The 17,747-nt window shown below is 43.0% G+C and overlaps 1 protein-coding gene across 1 annotated transcript; it reads left to right on the top strand.

Annotated features, from left to right (window-relative positions):
- Positions 1-1,400: 1,400 nt before the first annotated feature.
- LOC116369326 (cyclin-F-like) lies at positions 1,401-17,730 on the top strand (the record flags this gene model as incomplete). Its single annotated transcript, XM_031819438.1, has 17 exons — positions 1,401-1,675; positions 2,581-2,735; positions 3,129-3,235; positions 3,362-3,429; positions 3,556-3,752; positions 4,580-4,633; positions 6,702-6,806; positions 6,971-7,048; positions 10,020-10,174; positions 10,521-10,685; positions 11,098-11,221; positions 11,449-11,629; positions 12,219-12,306; positions 14,557-14,656; positions 15,229-15,362; positions 16,225-16,406; positions 17,531-17,730. Coding segments are annotated over exons 1-17 (2,106 nt in total), but the record flags the coding sequence as incomplete, so codon positions are not given.
- Positions 17,731-17,747: the final 17 nt, after the last annotated feature.

Below are 17,747 nucleotides of genomic sequence, written 5' to 3'. Positions count from 1 at the left end.
AGGCTATAGCCTTGAAATAATAATAATATAGCCAAAATAATACATTTTCCTTCCTTCTTAGGCTAGCTGGCTTGCTCCTGACTGATTTGGAGTAAGTATGTTGTTTAATATCCTGTTGAAATGTTGAACGTCAATTGATAGTGACAGAATCACACATTACTTCCCAAGCAAAGTACATTTTTTGTCTCCTCGGCTATAGAAGGTTGTAGCGCAGGCTCTGAACGTCATAGAGACAAACGAAAGATATCCCATATGCATCAGAGTCACGTCTTTCCCCAGAAAGCGTCGTTATAGAGCTCTTTATATAATGAGATTCATAATTTTGTAGATTTTTTAAATATTTCGCTAACAAGGGGTAGGCCCATTTTCTTTTTTTTAAAGCCACAGTACCCTCACATTCTCTCACATAACACTTCCTGGTTTTACCTTAACACACCAAGCCCTTCACTGAGACATTTAAGGAGTGCATGGTGACTGAACAAATTGTCTGACAAAATCTATGGATAGTAGACTATGATTTAGTCTATCAATAGGAATAGGAACAGAAATAAATAGGCTTCAACAAAAAGCCCTCTTGTTGTTAGTAGCCTAAAGTCAAATTAAAATGAAGACCTTCAATTAGGCCTTCTCGAATTAGCATACTTAAGGCACCCATGCGCTGTCCAGTTATGCAAATTACTCAAATATGGCTTATTGTGAGGTCAATAACTCTGATAAATAGCTTCATTATGGGCAATGAAACATTTTGTTTTTATTCAAAACAATTATAGCAGTAGCACGCTTACCTCTGGTCCTCCTTTTCATCTTCAGGCTCTCCCTCTCAAACTGAACAGGACATCAGTAGGCCTAGTCCATGCAAACAAATATTACATAAAATAAATACTAAACCCTCTCCCTTCCTAGAAATGAAAAAGCATGACCCTCCCTTTTCCTACAGGTAACAATTCTGTAAATTGCAACCGCTCCCATAGCTATGTAAAATTGTAATGAAAGCAATTACACCATAAACATTTTTAAGAAATACGTTTTTATTAAATGAATTATCTCGAGTGATACTGTATTTTCTTGTTAATGTCTCTTTAAATATGGTACGTTTAAAACGTAAATTATGACTACTACATATCCCAAATTTCAATCCAAGAGGCCGGGCGCTGGCCGACGTCATCGTGTTTGGTTACCCCTTTTACCAATAAAATGCATCAATTTGGAAGCGCGTACTTCGAAAATGGTTTCATATTATCCAATCAGTGGTCTTTATTTAATTATTTGTAACGACAAACCAATCGAAGTTGCCGCTCTTCTTCTAGACGAATCGGAAGCTCGTTAGATAATAGCTGGGCGTACTAGTTTTTCGCCAATGAAATCGAAGTTGATGTTTAAACTCTGCGCGCGGGCGGTGCTTAGCCAATTTTGGGAGGATCTCAAAAGTTGAGAGGGATGCATGGATGGATTTGAATTCATGCTATTAATTTCACAACATCCCATCAAGCTAGACAGCGCTCTCAAGCTGTCTTTTTGAATTAGACAAATTTATAATTCATTGGAATTACCATAGTTTATAACACAAGTTATATTTACTCGTATTTTGTTCACTGTCAGCTTTGTGGTTGCACATCTTTAACGCTAGGGAGCTTGCCGTATTTAAGGTGATCTCTCCACGAAATGAAAGTAAGCGGTAAGTATCTCCGACTCAATTAGCTACGGTGTGAATGTGCCATCTAACATGTAAACGTTAGATTAGAGAACTTGCATTGTGTAAGAGTGGATAGCATGAAAGTTTTATAGCTACTTCATAACGTTAGCAGCTAACTAGCCTGCTAGCTAGCTATCTGTTATGGTTTACTGATGTAATGATGGCTAGTTAGTTAGCTAGCTACTGGTACACAGCTTGGTGCCAGTACTAGAGCCAGTCGTTAGTTCAGTGGCTAACGTTATAAATGTGCCTTATTTGAAACTAAAGCATTCGTAACATTTATATCATAGTTAAATACGTTGTAAAGTCATTACATTTTGTGTGGTTTTGAAAGCCCCGCAAATAGATAATTAACTTTATTTTATTTAAATCTAAGAAGCTTTACAGGAAATGTTAAATGTACCTAGTTTTGAGGAGGGAAATTTGGGCGCTGAGTTAAGCTAAACTCAAACATTAGCCAGAACTTGGCCAGCTAATTAGTCAAAATAGATTCCATTGGTTATAACTACCGATATATCATAAAATTAATAATATATAAATTATATCTAACTGGGTCACTTTTGCCTAATTTGATTTAGTTTGAGTCAGCAAGCTGTAGCAAACGTAAACTGACTTTCAGGTGGGAATTACTGTCTCTTGTGCAGCATATAGATGAGAACTGTAAACAAATACTATTGAATAAACAGTGTATGAAACAATGTCAGTAATCAACGGTATCCCACAGTTGGAGACTAAATGTATGGGGGCACTGTGTGAGTAGGAGTTAGTTTATTTGGAGGGTCAGTTGAGTTGGATAGAGGGAGGTTTTTTGCGTTTGATGGGTATCTGTATCTAAAATGGCAAGAGTGATTTAAAAAAAAAAGTATACTTCTCCCTCTCATCTTTAGTGCTACACTGTCGTTGTTCCAAATGCTTCACGGTTCCAGCACGGAAGCGGGTCCGTAAGCGTGTTCCAGCCCTAACACTGCTGTCTCTTCCCGAAGAGGTGCTTCTGTGTGTTCTCCAGTGCCTCTCTGCTGAGGACCTGCTGGCTGTCAGAGCTGTGAGTCTCACAAACACACACACACGGTCTTGTTTAACTAATCTTGTGGAGATTTACAATTCTGTCCCATTCAAAATCCAATTTAAACATTAAACTGAACAAAATTTTGGTTTGTTTACTATTATTGTGGGTACTTCTTGTCCCTGCAAGTTAAAGACGTGAACACACACACCTAAAAAACACACACACACTCTCTAACAATTGAACAGCCTCTGGAGTAAACATAATTTGAGGGAGTCTCTTCTGAACATCTTGTCACCACCTGTATACTCCTCCTTTAGCATGTATAAGGAATGTTATGTTTACTCAGTTATTGAAAGGAAGAATAATTTTTTTGAACATGCATGGAGGATTGCCATGTTGGAGGCTAACTGAGGCATTTGGTTCTCCCAGGTACACTCTCAGCTCCGTGACATCATTGATAACCACTCTAGTGTTTGGGCCCGGGTCAGTTTCAGGGATACCTGGCCATCCCCCAACACAGTCTGGCTCTTTGAGAGGTAGGATGGACTCCTCCCACACCCAAACCCTGACCTCGACTCTGTACATCTTCCAATGTCAGTTTCACATGAGGGAGACTGAAAGTGTGCATACATACCCTAATATGTTTCTGTCTCCTCTTTCAGGGCCGCAGAGAAGGGGAACTTCGAGGCAGCTGTGAAACTAGGGATTGCATATTTGTACAATGAAGGACGTAAGTCTCACTGCATTTGTCATCCATTGTTTCTCATTGAATTGGTTGTGAGGTTGCTCAGTGATTGACATTGACCAAATCACTTAATTAATTCCTGTATAATAATCACCCTTTTCTCTGTCCCAGCGTTGCTGAGTGATGAAGGGCGTGCCGACGTGTGCGGCCGGAAGGCGTCCCAGTTCTTCAGCCTGGCGGAGAGCCTGCGTTCCCCTACCGCTGACCCCTTCATCTGGGTTTTCATCCGCCCGCCCTGGTCCCCCACTGGGAGCTGCTGCAAGGCTGTGGTGTTTGACAGGCTCAAGGCGGAGTGTGAAACCAATGTGGTAAGTGTTTACCAGGCTAGGCGTGGTTGAGCTTGGCTGTGGAGATGGGCAGCCATAGACACAGCCAACCTCAGCAACCATCACTGTCCTCTCCCATGGTTCCTATTGGAAAAACACTCATTTAGTATAATATCCTGGATACAAATTAGAGGGCTGTTTTACCCATAGAAATATAATGAGTAATGTTGAATCTGTTTCTATGGTTGTGCCTTCCTAGTTTATTCACTCAGAGCTGTCCATCGTCTTTCCATCCATTATCAACACTGATTAAGATGTGTAAAGGCGGCAGGTAGCCTAGGGTTTTAAGAGGGTTGTGCCAGTAACCGAAAGGTCGCTGGTTCAAATCCCCGAGCCGACTAGGTGAATGCGCCCTTGAGGAAGGCACTTAGCCCTAATTCCTTCTGTAAGTCACTCTGGGTAAGAGTGTCTACTAAATTACTAAAATGTAGGCATCACACTGCATGGGAAGAAAGGAGAGGTGGATTCGGAAACATGTTGCTACCAATAAAGTCTTTCCCGAAGGCCAACAGGACCTTGGTAATGAAGACAAATGGGGAGAGACTTATGCTGCTTTGTGCAACGCCATAAAGTTCCACCCCTTACAGCCTGTTTTTTTCCCTGTCCTTTCTTGTGGTGCCCTGCATGTATCGCCTCTGTTTTGTTGATTTTTATAAATAGACGAGCATGTCTTTGCTCAATGGAATGAATGGACTTGTAATGTAAAAGCCAATGTTTCTATAAAAATAGTTTTGTAGACTAAGGTTGTGCTCTAACAATGCTTTCATTAGGCTACATTTTCACATTTTGCTGTTTTTTATTTTTTGTAGGAGAGGAGGGGTACGTTGCTGCACTGTCTGGCCAGAGTCCTCCAGCTTTTTGATGTAAGTGTACACACACCATTGCAAGTCTTCCAGAAAGGCAGAGGCGTTAGTGTGGTGATTTTTGTACTGACAACTGTCATCCATTTCTATGGTAACCAAACCAAAACACAGTTCGTTAGTTTCTGATGAGGCTGTGAAGACACTGTCACTTTTTAGGCAGCCCTGCTAGTCATCAGCCCAGTTAGGATACATGTTTTCTCCCTCTTCTTCACTTATTGATTGCTCGCTACGCACCTCATTGTTTCTGCTCTCCCATGAACCCACACGGATCTTTTAAAGCAGCTTTGTTTCAGTAATAATTTTACATACCAACAATCCTTGATGATCCTCTGACATTCATTCAGGGGTTGTTATGTGTGTGTGTGTGTACAGTTGAGGTCGGAAGTTTACGTACACTTAGTCTGGAGTCATTAAAACTCGTTTTTCAACCAGTCCACACATTTTTTGTTCACAAACTATAGTTTTTGCGAGGCGGTTAGGACATCTACTTTTTGCATAACACAAGTAATTTTTCCAGCAATTGTTTACAGACAGATTATTTCACTTATAATTCACTGTATCACAATTCTAGTGGTTCAGAGGTTTACTTACATTTAAGTTGACTGTGCTTTTAAACAGCTTGGAAAGTTCCAGAAAATGAAGTCATAGCTTTAGAAGCTTCTGATAGGCTAATTGATCATTTGAGTCAATTGGAGGTGTACCTGTGGATGTATTTCAAGGCCTACCTTCAAACTCAGTGCCTCTTTGCTTGACATCATGGGAAAATCAAAAGAAATCAGTGAAGACCTCAGAATTGTTTTTGTAGTCTTCCACAAGTCTGGTTCATCATTGGGAGCAATTTCCAAACGCCTGAAGGTACAACGTTCATCTGTACAAACAATAGTACGCAAGTAAAACACCGTGGGACCACACAGCCGTCATACCACTCAGGAAGGAGACGCGTTCTTTCTCCTAGAGATGAACGTACTTTGGTGCGAAAAGTGCAAATCAATCCCAGAACGACAGCAAAGGACCTTGTGGATATGCTGGAGGAAACAGGTACAAAATATCTATATCCACAGTAAAACGAGTCTTCTATCGACACAACCTGAAAGGCAGCTCAGCAAGGAAGAAGCCACTGCTCCAAAACCGCCATTAAAAAAAGCCCGACTGTGGTTTGCAACTGCACAAGGGGACAAAAAATGTCCTCTGGTCTGATGAAACAAAAATAGAACTGTTTGGCCATAATGACCGTTGTTATGTTTGGAGGGAAAAGGGAGGCCTGCAAGTTGAAGAACACCATCCCAACCGTGAAGCACGGGGGTGGCAGCATGTTGAAGGGGTGCTTTGCTGCAGGAAGGACTGGTGCACTTTACAAAATAGATGGCATCATGAGGCAGGAAAATTTACATGGATATATTGAAGCAACATCTCAAGACATCAGTCAGGAAGTTAAAGCTTGGTCGCAAATGGGTCTTCCAAATGAACAATGACCCCAAGCATACTTCCAAAGTTGTGGCAAAATGGCTTAAGGACAACAAAGTCAAGGTATTGGAGTGGCCATCACAAAGCCCTGACTTCAATCCTATAGAAAATTTGTGGGCAGAAATGAAAAGTGTGTGCGAGCAAGGAGGCCTAAAAACCTGACTCGGTTACACCAGCTCTGTCAGGAAGGGGCTGAAATTCACCCAACTTATTGTGGGAAGCTTGTGGAAGGCTACCAGAAACGTTTGACCCAAGGTGAACAATTTAAAGGCAATGTTACCAAATACTAATTGAGTGTATGTAAACTTCTGACCCATTGGGAATGGGATGAAAGAAATTAAAAGTTGAAATGAATCATTCTCTCTACTATTATTCTGACATTTCACATTCTTAAAATTAAGTGGTGGTCCAAACTGACATAAGACAGGGAATTTTTACTAGGATTAAATGTCAGGAATTGTGAAACAGATATGTAACAAGGTTCTGCATACTCAGAACCCTGTTACATATTCAGTAGGCCTTGTTGTGCTGGATAGAGAGGAGTATTTAAATGTGCTGTTTGAAACACTGACTATTGAAACCTGGTTTAATCTGTGTGTTTCAGGAGGACGACAAGCGCGCCGAGGCCCTGACACTACTTGAAGAGTCGTCTCAGTCGGGCTGTCTACAGAGCGCTTACCTGCTTTGGGAACATAACCGTAAAACCGCAGTGAGTTTCCCTTCTCTCTGGTTCTCCACATCTCAAAAGGCTTTGTTTATGTTACAATGTATGTTGTGTAGTTAAAGGGTGTAAAATGTGATATAAAACCCCTGTTGTGTTGTTAGTCAACAAACTACCTCATAACTTACTGTGGTCCTGTGCTGTCTTCTCAGATGGCGGACCCAGGCAGGTACCTCCAGTTCATACGCACGCTCAGGGACTACGCAGCCAAAGGATGCTGGGAAGCACAGGTGTGTGTCTATTTGGCTTCGTTTACAGAGGCAGGCCAATTCTGATTGTTTATATATAAAATCAGCTGTTTCCAGCTACAATAGTAATTTACAACATCAACAATGTCTACACTGTAATTGATATTTGAATGGACAAAAAAAATATGAAATGTCTACGTGACCCCGAACTTTTGAATGGGTGTGTATAATCAGCAAAAAAAGGAACGTCCTCTCACTGTCAACTGCGTTTATTTTCTGCAAACTTAACATGTGTAAATATTTGTATGAACATAACGAGATTCAACAACTGAGACACAAACTGAACAAGTTCCACAGACATGTGACTAACAGAAATTGAATGTGTCCCTGAACAAAGGGGGGGGGGGTCAAAATAAAATGTAACGGTCAGTATTTGGTGTGGCCACTAGCTGTATTAAGTACTGCAATGCATCTCCTACTCACGGACTGCACCAGATTTGCCAGTTTTTGCTGTGAGATGTTAACCCGCTCTTCCACCAAGGCACCTGCAAGTTCCCAAACATTTCTGGGGTGGAATGGCCCTAGCCCTTACCCTCTGATCCAACAGGTCCCAGGCGTGCTCAGTTGGATTGAGATCCGGGCTCTTTGCTGGCATGGCAGAACACTGACATTCCTGTCTTGCAGGAAATCACGCACAGAATGAGCAGTTTGGATGGTGGCATTGTCATGCTGGAGGGTCATTTTAGGATGAGCCTACAGGCAGGGTGCCACATGAGGGAGGAGGATGTCTTCCCTGTAACGTACAGCGTTGAGATTGCCTGCATTGACGACAAGCTCAGTCTGATGATGCTATGACTCCACCCCCAGATCATGACGGACCCTCCACCTCCAAATCGATCCCGCTCCAGAGTACAGGCCTCGGTGTAACGCTCATTCCTCAGACGATAAACGCGAATCCGACCATCACCCTTGGTGAGACAAAACTGTCTGGTCTTGTGACGGTGGGTTTATGCCCATAGGTGACGTTGTTGCCGGTGATGTCTGGTGAGGATCTGCCTTGCAACAGGCCTACAAGCCCTCAGTCCAGCCTCTCTCAGCCTATTGCGGACAGTCAGAGCACTGATGGAGGGATTGTGCATCCTGGTGTAACTCGGGCAGTTGTTGCCATCCTGGACCTGTCCTGCAGGTGTGATGTACAGATCCTGTGCAGGTGTTGTTACACGTGGTCTGCCACTGTGAGGACAATCAGCTGTTTGTCCTGTCTCCCTGTAGCACTGTCTTAGGTTTCTCACAGTATGGACATTGCAATTTATTTCCATGGCTACAGCTGCAGTCCTCATGCTTCCTTGCAGCATGCCTATCACACAGATGAGCAGGGACCCTGGGCATCCTTCTTTTGGTGTTTTTCCAGAGTCAGTAGAAAGGCCTCTTTAGTGTCCTCGGTTTTCATAACTGTGACCTTATTTGCCTACCGTCTGTAAGCTTTTAGTGTCTTAAGCACCGTTCCACAGGTGCATGTTCATTAATTGTTTATGGTTCATTGAACAAGCATGGGAGACGGTGTTTAAACCTTTTACAATGAAGATCTGTGAAGTTATTTGGATTTTTACAAATTATCTTTGAAAGACAAGGTCCTGAAAAAGGGACTTTTTTTGTTTGTTTTGCTGAGTGTGATATATATATACACACACACACACTACCATTCTAAAGTTGGTCATTTAAATATTCCTTGATTTTTAAAGAAAAGCAATGAAGGTTTGTCCATTAAAATCACATCAAATCGATCAGAAATACAGTGTAGACATTGTTAATGTTGTAAATTACTAATATTGCTGGAAATGGCTTTTAAAAAAAGCCAACTGTTATATGGAATATCTACATAGGTGTACAGGGGCACATTATCAGCAACCATCACTCGTGTGTTCCAATGCCACGTTGTGTTAATCCAAGTTTATCATTTTAAAAGGCTAATTGATCATTAGACAACCTTTTTTTGCAATTATGTTTGCACAGCTGAAAACTGTTGTCCTGATTTTAAAGAAGCCATAAAACTGTCCTTCTTTAGACTAGTTGAGTATCTGGAGCATCATAATGTGTGGGTTCAATTACAGGCTCAAAATGGCCAGAAACAAATAACTTTCTTCTGAAACTCGTCTATACTTGTTCTGAGAAATTACCAAGAACCTGAACATCTCGTACATTTCTGTGTACTACTCCCTTCACAGAGTAGCGCAAACGGACCCCAATGAGAATAGAATGAGTGGGAGGCACCGGTGCACAACTGCGCAAGTCCTCAACTGGCAGCTTCATTAAATAATACCTGCAAAACACCAGTCTCAACATCAACCGTGAAGAGACGACTCCGGGATGCTGGCCTTCTCAGCCATATCTCAGACTGGCCAATTAAAAGGAAATGATTACTATGGGCAAAAGAACAAAGACACTGGACAGGGGAAGATTGGGAAAAAAAAAAGTGTTATGGACAAACTAATCTAAGTTTGAGTTGTTTTGATCACAAAGAATATTTGTGAGATGCAGAAAAGATGGAGTGCTTGATGCCATCTGTCAAGCATGGTTGAGGCAATGTGATGGTCTGGGGGTGCTTTGGTGGCGATAAAGTGGGAGATTTGTACAGGGTTAAAGGGATCTTGAAGAAGAAAGCCAAGTTTGAAGTACAAATCATTATTTCTAACCTCTTGACTGGATAACAAGGACATTTCTAAGTGACCCCCAAACTTTTGTACGGTTGTGTGTCTATCTCTCCAATGGCATAGACATGATAATGTAGCCGTTGACTAGAACAGGCAGCCCAAATCCACACACAGACTAAATCTATGGTTTTGTTTATTCTCCCAACCATTTAAAGTGGATTAATCATTGAGGATGTTACTGAGCACAGGTGGTGTTTAAAAAAAAAAAACATTCTCCCTCCTGTTGAGCTTGCTTGGCAAGCCTGGCATGACTTTTGACCTGTGCCCTTTGACCCTTTCTCTGTGTGTGTGCACGCTTCCAGCTGTCCCTGGCCAAGGTGTGCAGCAGTGACAACCCGCTGGGTCTGGAGCAGAGGGCCTGTGCCGACCTTGTGGCCCAGCTGTTTCGTTCCTGTCCCCCCGTGCCCCGACGCAGGGTGGAGGAGGTGCTCCGACAGGGCATCAACGACACCATGAGGTAACCTGGTTTGGTCTGGAACTGACTGTACCCACACTGAAGATCACTTGACTTTGTACCAATTGTGTTGTTTTATCAATTTTGGTTAATGGCTCGCGTTAAGGGAAAAGATTCTTAATTTGAAGGGGCTTTCAAAATTCTAAGCACTCTTAATGACTTGCCTAGTAAAATATAGGTAAAAATAAATAAATATGCTATTTACTATCATAACCACATTTTTCTAGGTACATAACATTATTAATCTCTCTCTCCTGTGCCTCTCCTCTCCCCTCACTAGGTACATTAGTGTTTATCTCTCGTGTGTCCCCCCTTCTCTAGGTACATAACAGTATTCATCTCTCTCTAGATACATCCTGGTGGACTGGTTGGTGGAGGTAACCACCATGAAGGACTTCTCCAGCCTGACCCTCCACGTGACAGTGGGCTGTGTGGACCGCTACCTGGCCCTGCGCTCCGTGCCCAAGGCCCGCCTGCAGCTGCTGGGCATCGCCTGCATGGTCGTCTGCACGCGGTACGAGACAGAAAAACGTTGGAGGTGGATGTAGCATCATTTGGGTTGGAACGTTCCTGTAATTTTCCCAAAATGCCCAGGCTTTCCACAAATCCTGGTTGGGAATGTTGCATCCTGCTTATTCCTTCCTGATTTTGGGAAAGTAGCTGGATTTTTGTAACTCTAAGCATGATACAAACTAGTCAGTATTTATCCTCTATGTAGTCTGCCCCGATGTACAGTACTTCTGTATTCACTGGATCAGCTTTAGCTAAAGGTGGGTGCTCAAGTGCCACAAAACATATTTTTCAATGCTCAGAATTATGAGACTGTACGGAAACGAGCGTTATATTTACTGGACTAGTTCAGGTCGTCCCTCCCTGTTTCAGTCTGTTTTCTGCCTAATGAATATGACCCACGTCTCCTTCTCTAGGTACATCAGTAAGGATATCCTGACCATCCGGGAGGCGGTGTGGCTCACAGACAACACCTACAAGTATGAGGACCTGGTCCGCATGATGGGGGAGGTCATCTCTGTGCTGGAGGGCAAGATCAGGGTGAGCGGAGTACAGTCTATACCCATCTTATGTCAACATGTTTAGTCTGCCCTGATGATGGCATCTGTATTTGTTTCATCAGCTTGGGTTAAAGGCATCTGTTGAAGTGAAAATATATATATTATTATTTTTTGTTGGGGGGGGGGTTCAAAATGATCAACTCTCTTTAGTCCTGTCTAGTCATTTTTATTTCTATGAGTTCAACTCGTTTGGTGTTGTCTCAGCAGACTCCCACTCTGCTGGATTATGGCCAGGTGCTGCTGTCTCTGTTACCCCTAGAGCGGCTCAGTGTCCACCTGTTCAGCTACTTGTGTGAGCTCACCTTGCTCTACTCAGCCCTCACTACATACTCCTCAGCCCACCTGGCCAACGCCATCCTGCTGCTCACAAGGGCACTACACCACTACGGTAAGGCGGGCAAACAGGCAGTCTACGGTTGCGTCCCAAATGGCACGTTGCGCTGTAGTGCACTATATAGGGAATAGGATGCCATTTGGGACACAAACCATTTGTCTTCTAAACTCTGTCTACAAACTGATATGTAATCTACCCCGATGATGTATTTCTGTATTCACTTGATCAGCTTTGAACTGAAGTGTAACAAAAAAATCTTTCTGAGGGGGTGGTCTTCAAAATTGAGATTTATCTAAGTGCTGTATCCTCAGTCCCAAGGGAGTTGCTCAGTAACCATACATGACACACACACACACACACACACTGTTGTCCTAGGTTTTCAAACACCCCTAGAGCAGTGGTATTCAAACCTTTTCAGCAGGGACTCCATTTTTCTTCCCAGCAGAACTTCTGGGGATCCCATTATTTTCCAAATGTCTTGCAACCTGTAGTTCCCTGTTACCCACCCTTTGAATACCTAGTCTAGTTCATCAGCTTCTCATTAAAACTTCTGAGTCGTTATTTTAATATTTGTTGGACGTCATATCAGTCTTGATGCTCTACTGTGTCGCCTTGACCCCTGCTCTTCCTCTCTGCATTGCAGCTCCCATCTGGCCCATCCAGCTGGCTGAGTATACAGGCTTCTCCAAGCAGGACCTGGTCCCCTGCACTTTACTACTCTATGTCAAGTGGTAAGTTATAATACATGCCACGGGCGTCCTAGAAATCATCATAACCGGTTATTAAACAGTTCTATATGCATACTAGATACAAGGGCTAATGTTAGTCTGGGTTAGAAAGTCTGTCCCCTCTTGTACTGTTCTTTCTCCAATATTTGTTCCCTCTATTTCTCTCCCTTGTAATCCAATGCTTGACAAACAAGGGGTGCTCGCTGGCTTGACTTTGTTCTCATGAGGGTTACCAAGGTGATAGAGGCATATTGGCGGAGGAGGGTGGGTGTGTAGCTGTGAAAGCAAAACACAAAACCCTCACACTCTACTGCTACAAATACACTGTAAAAGTTGATTGGCTAGAGAGATTTCACCTTAGGTGTCAAATCTGTGTCAAGCTGATAGTTCGAAGATGTCAGCAATTACATACTAGAGAAAATAAAGTACTGCAATTGCCAGTATGGCTTGTTTTATGAAGTTTACACATCGTCCAGCCTTAGTCTAAGAGCTTTTGTGGCTGTTCATTGTTGACTGAAACCAAGCTGTTTCTATTTTAGCTTGCCTGCTGGTTGTGGTAGTAAACAACCTTGTTAGCATGCAGGCTAGCTGTGGTGAGTATCGATAGCCCCTCTTCCTGGAGATCCCCATTGTCCCTCAGCAGCCCATCCTGCTATCAATTAGCATTCTAGCAATTAGCATTTCTCCCCTTTTTTTTCATTCTGTTACTAGTTAACACAACCACAAAGTCATAAACTCTGCCTATAAAAAAAAATCTGATTTAAAAAATATAAACCAAACCTAAAACCACACTGCTAACCTTGTGCCCAATCCTAACCTTAAATAATTGTGTATGTTTATAGCAATTTTACTTTGGGGCTGTGTTATCTAGTGGAAGAAAAACAATTCTGGGAAGCAGCAATGGGGGAATGACAGACGGTGGTTAGTTGTGCTAATTAGCGCTGTCAGCGCATGATTAGAACAAATCATTAGCTTGTTTAAGATTTTTTTTATACTTGTAGTCTTCGTTAGGGGGAATAAGGCAACACTAGCGTACATGCAGGTGTTATTGAGAATGTGTTTGTGAGAAGACATCTTTATGTAACTTACTGAGATGTTTTTTTTTCCATTCCTCGGTTCATCATCCACACACAGTAGTCAATGTGAAGTGCTATTTAAAGGACTGCTCCAGTATTATTACAATCCTGAAGTGTTCTCTGGGCACCATTACTGTAGAACCCCCTGCAGGTCAGAAAGGTAGCAGGTCTGATGAATGCCATGCTTCTTTTCAATATGAGTGTGATTTCCAGCAGGTGAGGAATGCCAATCTCTGTAGTGATTTTAGTTGAAGAGATGAAAGGTTGTGTTTTGGTCCTCTTAACCCTTTTGATCAGGCTGGGTTTTCTGTCTGTGTGTGGTAGGTGGTTTTTACCACATGGGTGGTTAAGACTCCGCCCACTCACAATCTCCCTCACCCCCTCCCTCTCCTTCATGTCCCAGGCAGGAGGGCTGTCCGTTGCTGTCTCATTATAAAGCCAGTAAAATGCACCGACCGCTGTTTGTCTTTCACCGCACACGTACAGAGGCCAGCTCCTGCTGTTCTACGTTTTCCCTCCTGCAGTTCTTTGAGCACACTGTAGAAAATCACATGAAGTCACATACTTATAAAGACAAATGAACAAAGTAGTGTGGTGATTTCTTAGACTGTTGCTAACCAGCGCTGCAGACAGACAAATTGGACAATGGTATTGATTACAAGATCAGGTTGTTTGTTTGTGGCTATGTCCTAAATGGTCTCCTATTCCCTAGTGCACATGTTTTCCAAGGTAGTGCAATGTGTAGGGAGTGGGGTGCCATTTGGGACGCAGACTATCTGCTCCTGTTAACCACGACGTAGATCATCATTAGCGAAGGGTCACCGTGACCCTGATGCAGAGGGCCGTAGGGGTGGGGTGTTGGCTGGGATCGAAAGGTGAGTGGGAGGGAGCTGGACCTAGGGTGTGTGTGGCAGGGAGGGAGAGGGTGTGTGTGGCAGGGAGGGAGGGGGTGTGTTTGCTAAGGACTGTGTGTGTGGGGGATGACTCACCCTGCACCATACTTGTGTGAGTCAGACTAGTGGGAGGCACTGCACTTTATTGACAACGTCCAATTTTCAAATGAAGTACTATCATAGACTGATATGATTTCCCATTGGATGTAACACAGTTGGAGAACACAGACTGGATGATTAATCATGCTCTTCTCTTTCTTCTCTCTCTCTCTTCTCTCTGACAGCTTCAGTAAGGATGTACCCAAAGACTACAGGCAAATGTCTCTGACAGGTGTCAAGCAGAGGTTTGAGGATGAGGCCTACCAACACATCAGCAAAGAAAAGGTGAGCTTGTCATCTCCTGACATGGACCGTTGCCTTTTTCAAACTAGTATGTCAAGGCGAAGTGCACAGTGCTGGGCTGCTGGCCTGGATATTCTCCTTTTGGCTGTACTGGTGGTGTGCACCTTTTGGCTGTACTGGTGGTGTAACAAAACTAGGGATGGGAATTGCCAGGGACCTCGCAATATGACATTATCACAATACTTAGGTGCTGATATATGTATTGTGATTCGGTGTTCCAAACATTGGTCACTCTTTGTCTGCTACAGGGCGCATGAGAACGAGTTTTGATTGGGATAAATAAATAAATAGCTATAGGATGAAAAATTGTTTTTTTTTTTACAGGTACAGCCGACTAGTGCTAGCTAACGTTACCTAGTGTTCTTTTTTACAAATCAATATTTGGAGTCATAATATCAATATAATGTTGTCCCCCCCCCATCACTAGGCAAAGAAAAACAAGATGTCCTTATTGGACAAACTTAGTACCTCTCAGTTGAAGAGCTTTGTCTTCCAGTCCGTGTCTAGTTAACACTAACCTAACCAGTGTGTTTGTGTACCGTGTTCTCTCCCAGGTGATTGATTTCAAGGAGCTGTGTCAGGTCCTGGAGGTCCCGGAGGTGGAACCCTACATGGTGCTGCCCAGCCCCACGGGCCAGCCAGCTGACATCCACACCTTCCTCTCCTCCCCCTCCAGCAACAGCAAGAGGTGGGTTCCTACGTTAAGCCACTCAAATGTGAGAGCAATATAATGATTAGCTCCACCGTGCTCTCTTTTATAGGCCAGGGAGAATTTCTCTGTCCAATCCTTGCCAAGTGTCTAGGCAGATTGTCAACGCTAGGGGTTAATTTGGGATTGGGCAAGTCACTCTCACGTAGCCTTTTATGGTGGTTGTCCAGCGCTGGTCTCGTCCAAAAAAGTGCTTTTTGTTTGTTTGTTTATGCTGTACTGAGTAATTGCCATCTGCCCACTAGATGACCACAATGGAAATGAATATTAAACTTTGTCATCCTTTGACTTTATTAACATTTAAAAACATTGATGAATAAACTAAGAAGACTCAGGTTAGCTAGGTTTCATCAAATAGGTTACATATTTTAATAATAAAAATCTGCACTAAGACAATCTGCAAGTTTTTATACCAGTGGTGTTTCTGCCGAACGGCCTGCCTGATTATGTAGTGCACACAATGTACCTCCTGGCTAAATCTTTCATGTACTGAATAAAAATCTAAAGTTCAGTGCATTTCCATGGCATTTTCCACTTTACTGATTTTTAGTTTTGTCAAAAAGCTGTGTAAAACAAACTATTCCTACCTGCAGGACATGAGATTGGGAATTTTTATTTTTGTCAAGCATCGATCATCATGTCAACACAATAAGACCCTCTATTTCTTGGGAAGGAGCATCAAGCTCATCACTGTGCACTTTCACCACCCTGTGACATTCATCATAACTTCCATCTGTAGCCTAATAAACTGCATGGTTTCCCAAGTCCTAGTGAAAGGACCACACACCATATCTTGTGACTCCAAGCTTACTTGGATAAATATGCTGTTTCTCTCCCCTAGGAGACGGGAGGAGTCCTTGCCTGTGCACCGAGGCAGCTTTGTGGCCACACCCACGGCTGAGCTGTCCACTCAGGAAGAGACCCTGGTGGGGGACATGCTGGACTGGAGCCTGGACACCTCCTGCTCTGGATACGAGGGGGACCAGGAGAGTGAAGGAGAGAAGGAGGCCAAGGAGGGAGAGAGTGAGTGGAGGGTATCAACTATATGAGTTCTGATCATTTATGATCAGCTCTTTACCAGGGGTGTATTCACTAGAAACCAAACAGGGAGGGACCTACCTGAATGTGTCCAATAAGAAACGCCTGTTTTTTGTTTTCCATAGCAAAGCATGCACTAATGAATACACCCCAGCCCTATCTAGAGATGGGGGTTAATGGAAGATGAGTGTCATGCTGGCCATTCTAACTGGTGAACTAGATGTAGTGACATCACTATGTACTGGAAGACAGACATTATTCTCCTTATGTGGGGTACAGACCAGACTGCTCAGAGGCAGACGCATGCAAAACGCATCGTACATGTATTTTGAAAGTTGAATACCTTGAGAAATCTATTGCACAATGGTTTTTGACTACATCAGCAATGGACTAATGAAACAAATACAAAGAGTTTGACGTTTTCCTTTTCAGGCATCCATAATTGATAGTGACGGGGAGGAAATCGATAGTTGTGTATATCAATATTTCAGGATGATTATTATATCGATATTTGACTCCGAAGTATGGATTTGTAAATAAATAATAATAATTGACTAGCTAGCACTAGTCCGCTGTACTGTAATAATTGACTAGCTAGCACTAGTCCGCTGTACTGTAATAATTGACTAGCTAAGCACTAGTCCGCTGTACTGTAATTAATTGACTAGCTAGCACTAGTCCGCTGTACTGTAATAATTGACTAGCTAGCACTAGTCCGCTGTACTGTAATAATTGACTAGCTAGCACTAGTCCGCTGTACTGTAATAATTGACTAGCTAGCACTAGTCCGCTGTACTGGCGCCAAAACTCCCGTAGCTTGTTTTCCACCTTTAAAAAATAAACGAAATAGTGATCAATATATTTTCAGCTCTTTTTTAAAATTTGATTTCTGTGACTGATCAAAACGTTTTCTCATGTTCTCTTATCTGCAGCAGGCATAGTGAGCAATATGTTGGCAACCTCAAATCGCAATGCACTATAGAATCTTAAATATAGAGTCATGATATCGTGAGGTCCTAATAATTGACATCGGTTGGATATTTGTTCACATGAGGTCACTACACCCACTATGATATGCTGCCAAGCTAACAGTATCTTCTTCTGTGTAGCCTCTGTTCTGGCCATTACACTGGAGCTAGCAACGGAGCCCGAGGACTCCAAACTGCACTGCCGAGCCCTCTCCAGCGACGATGACAGTTTCTGTGAGGGGAACAAAGAGGAAGAGGAGTATGAAGGGGAGGGGAGTGCCAGGAGCCGACCGGGCGAGCCCCCCTCTCCTCATTCATCACAACCGACTTCCACAGCTCAGGCTACTCCTCCGTCCAG

The sequence above is a fragment of the Oncorhynchus kisutch genome, unplaced genomic scaffold, assembly GCF_002021735.2.
Source record: "Oncorhynchus kisutch isolate 150728-3 unplaced genomic scaffold, Okis_V2 scaffold2160, whole genome shotgun sequence".
In the NCBI taxonomy this organism is placed as follows: Eukaryota; Metazoa; Chordata; class Actinopteri; order Salmoniformes; family Salmonidae; genus Oncorhynchus; species Oncorhynchus kisutch.
The sequence above is the reverse complement of the archived record's forward strand: the minus strand, read 5'-3'. Positions and strand labels throughout refer to the sequence as shown.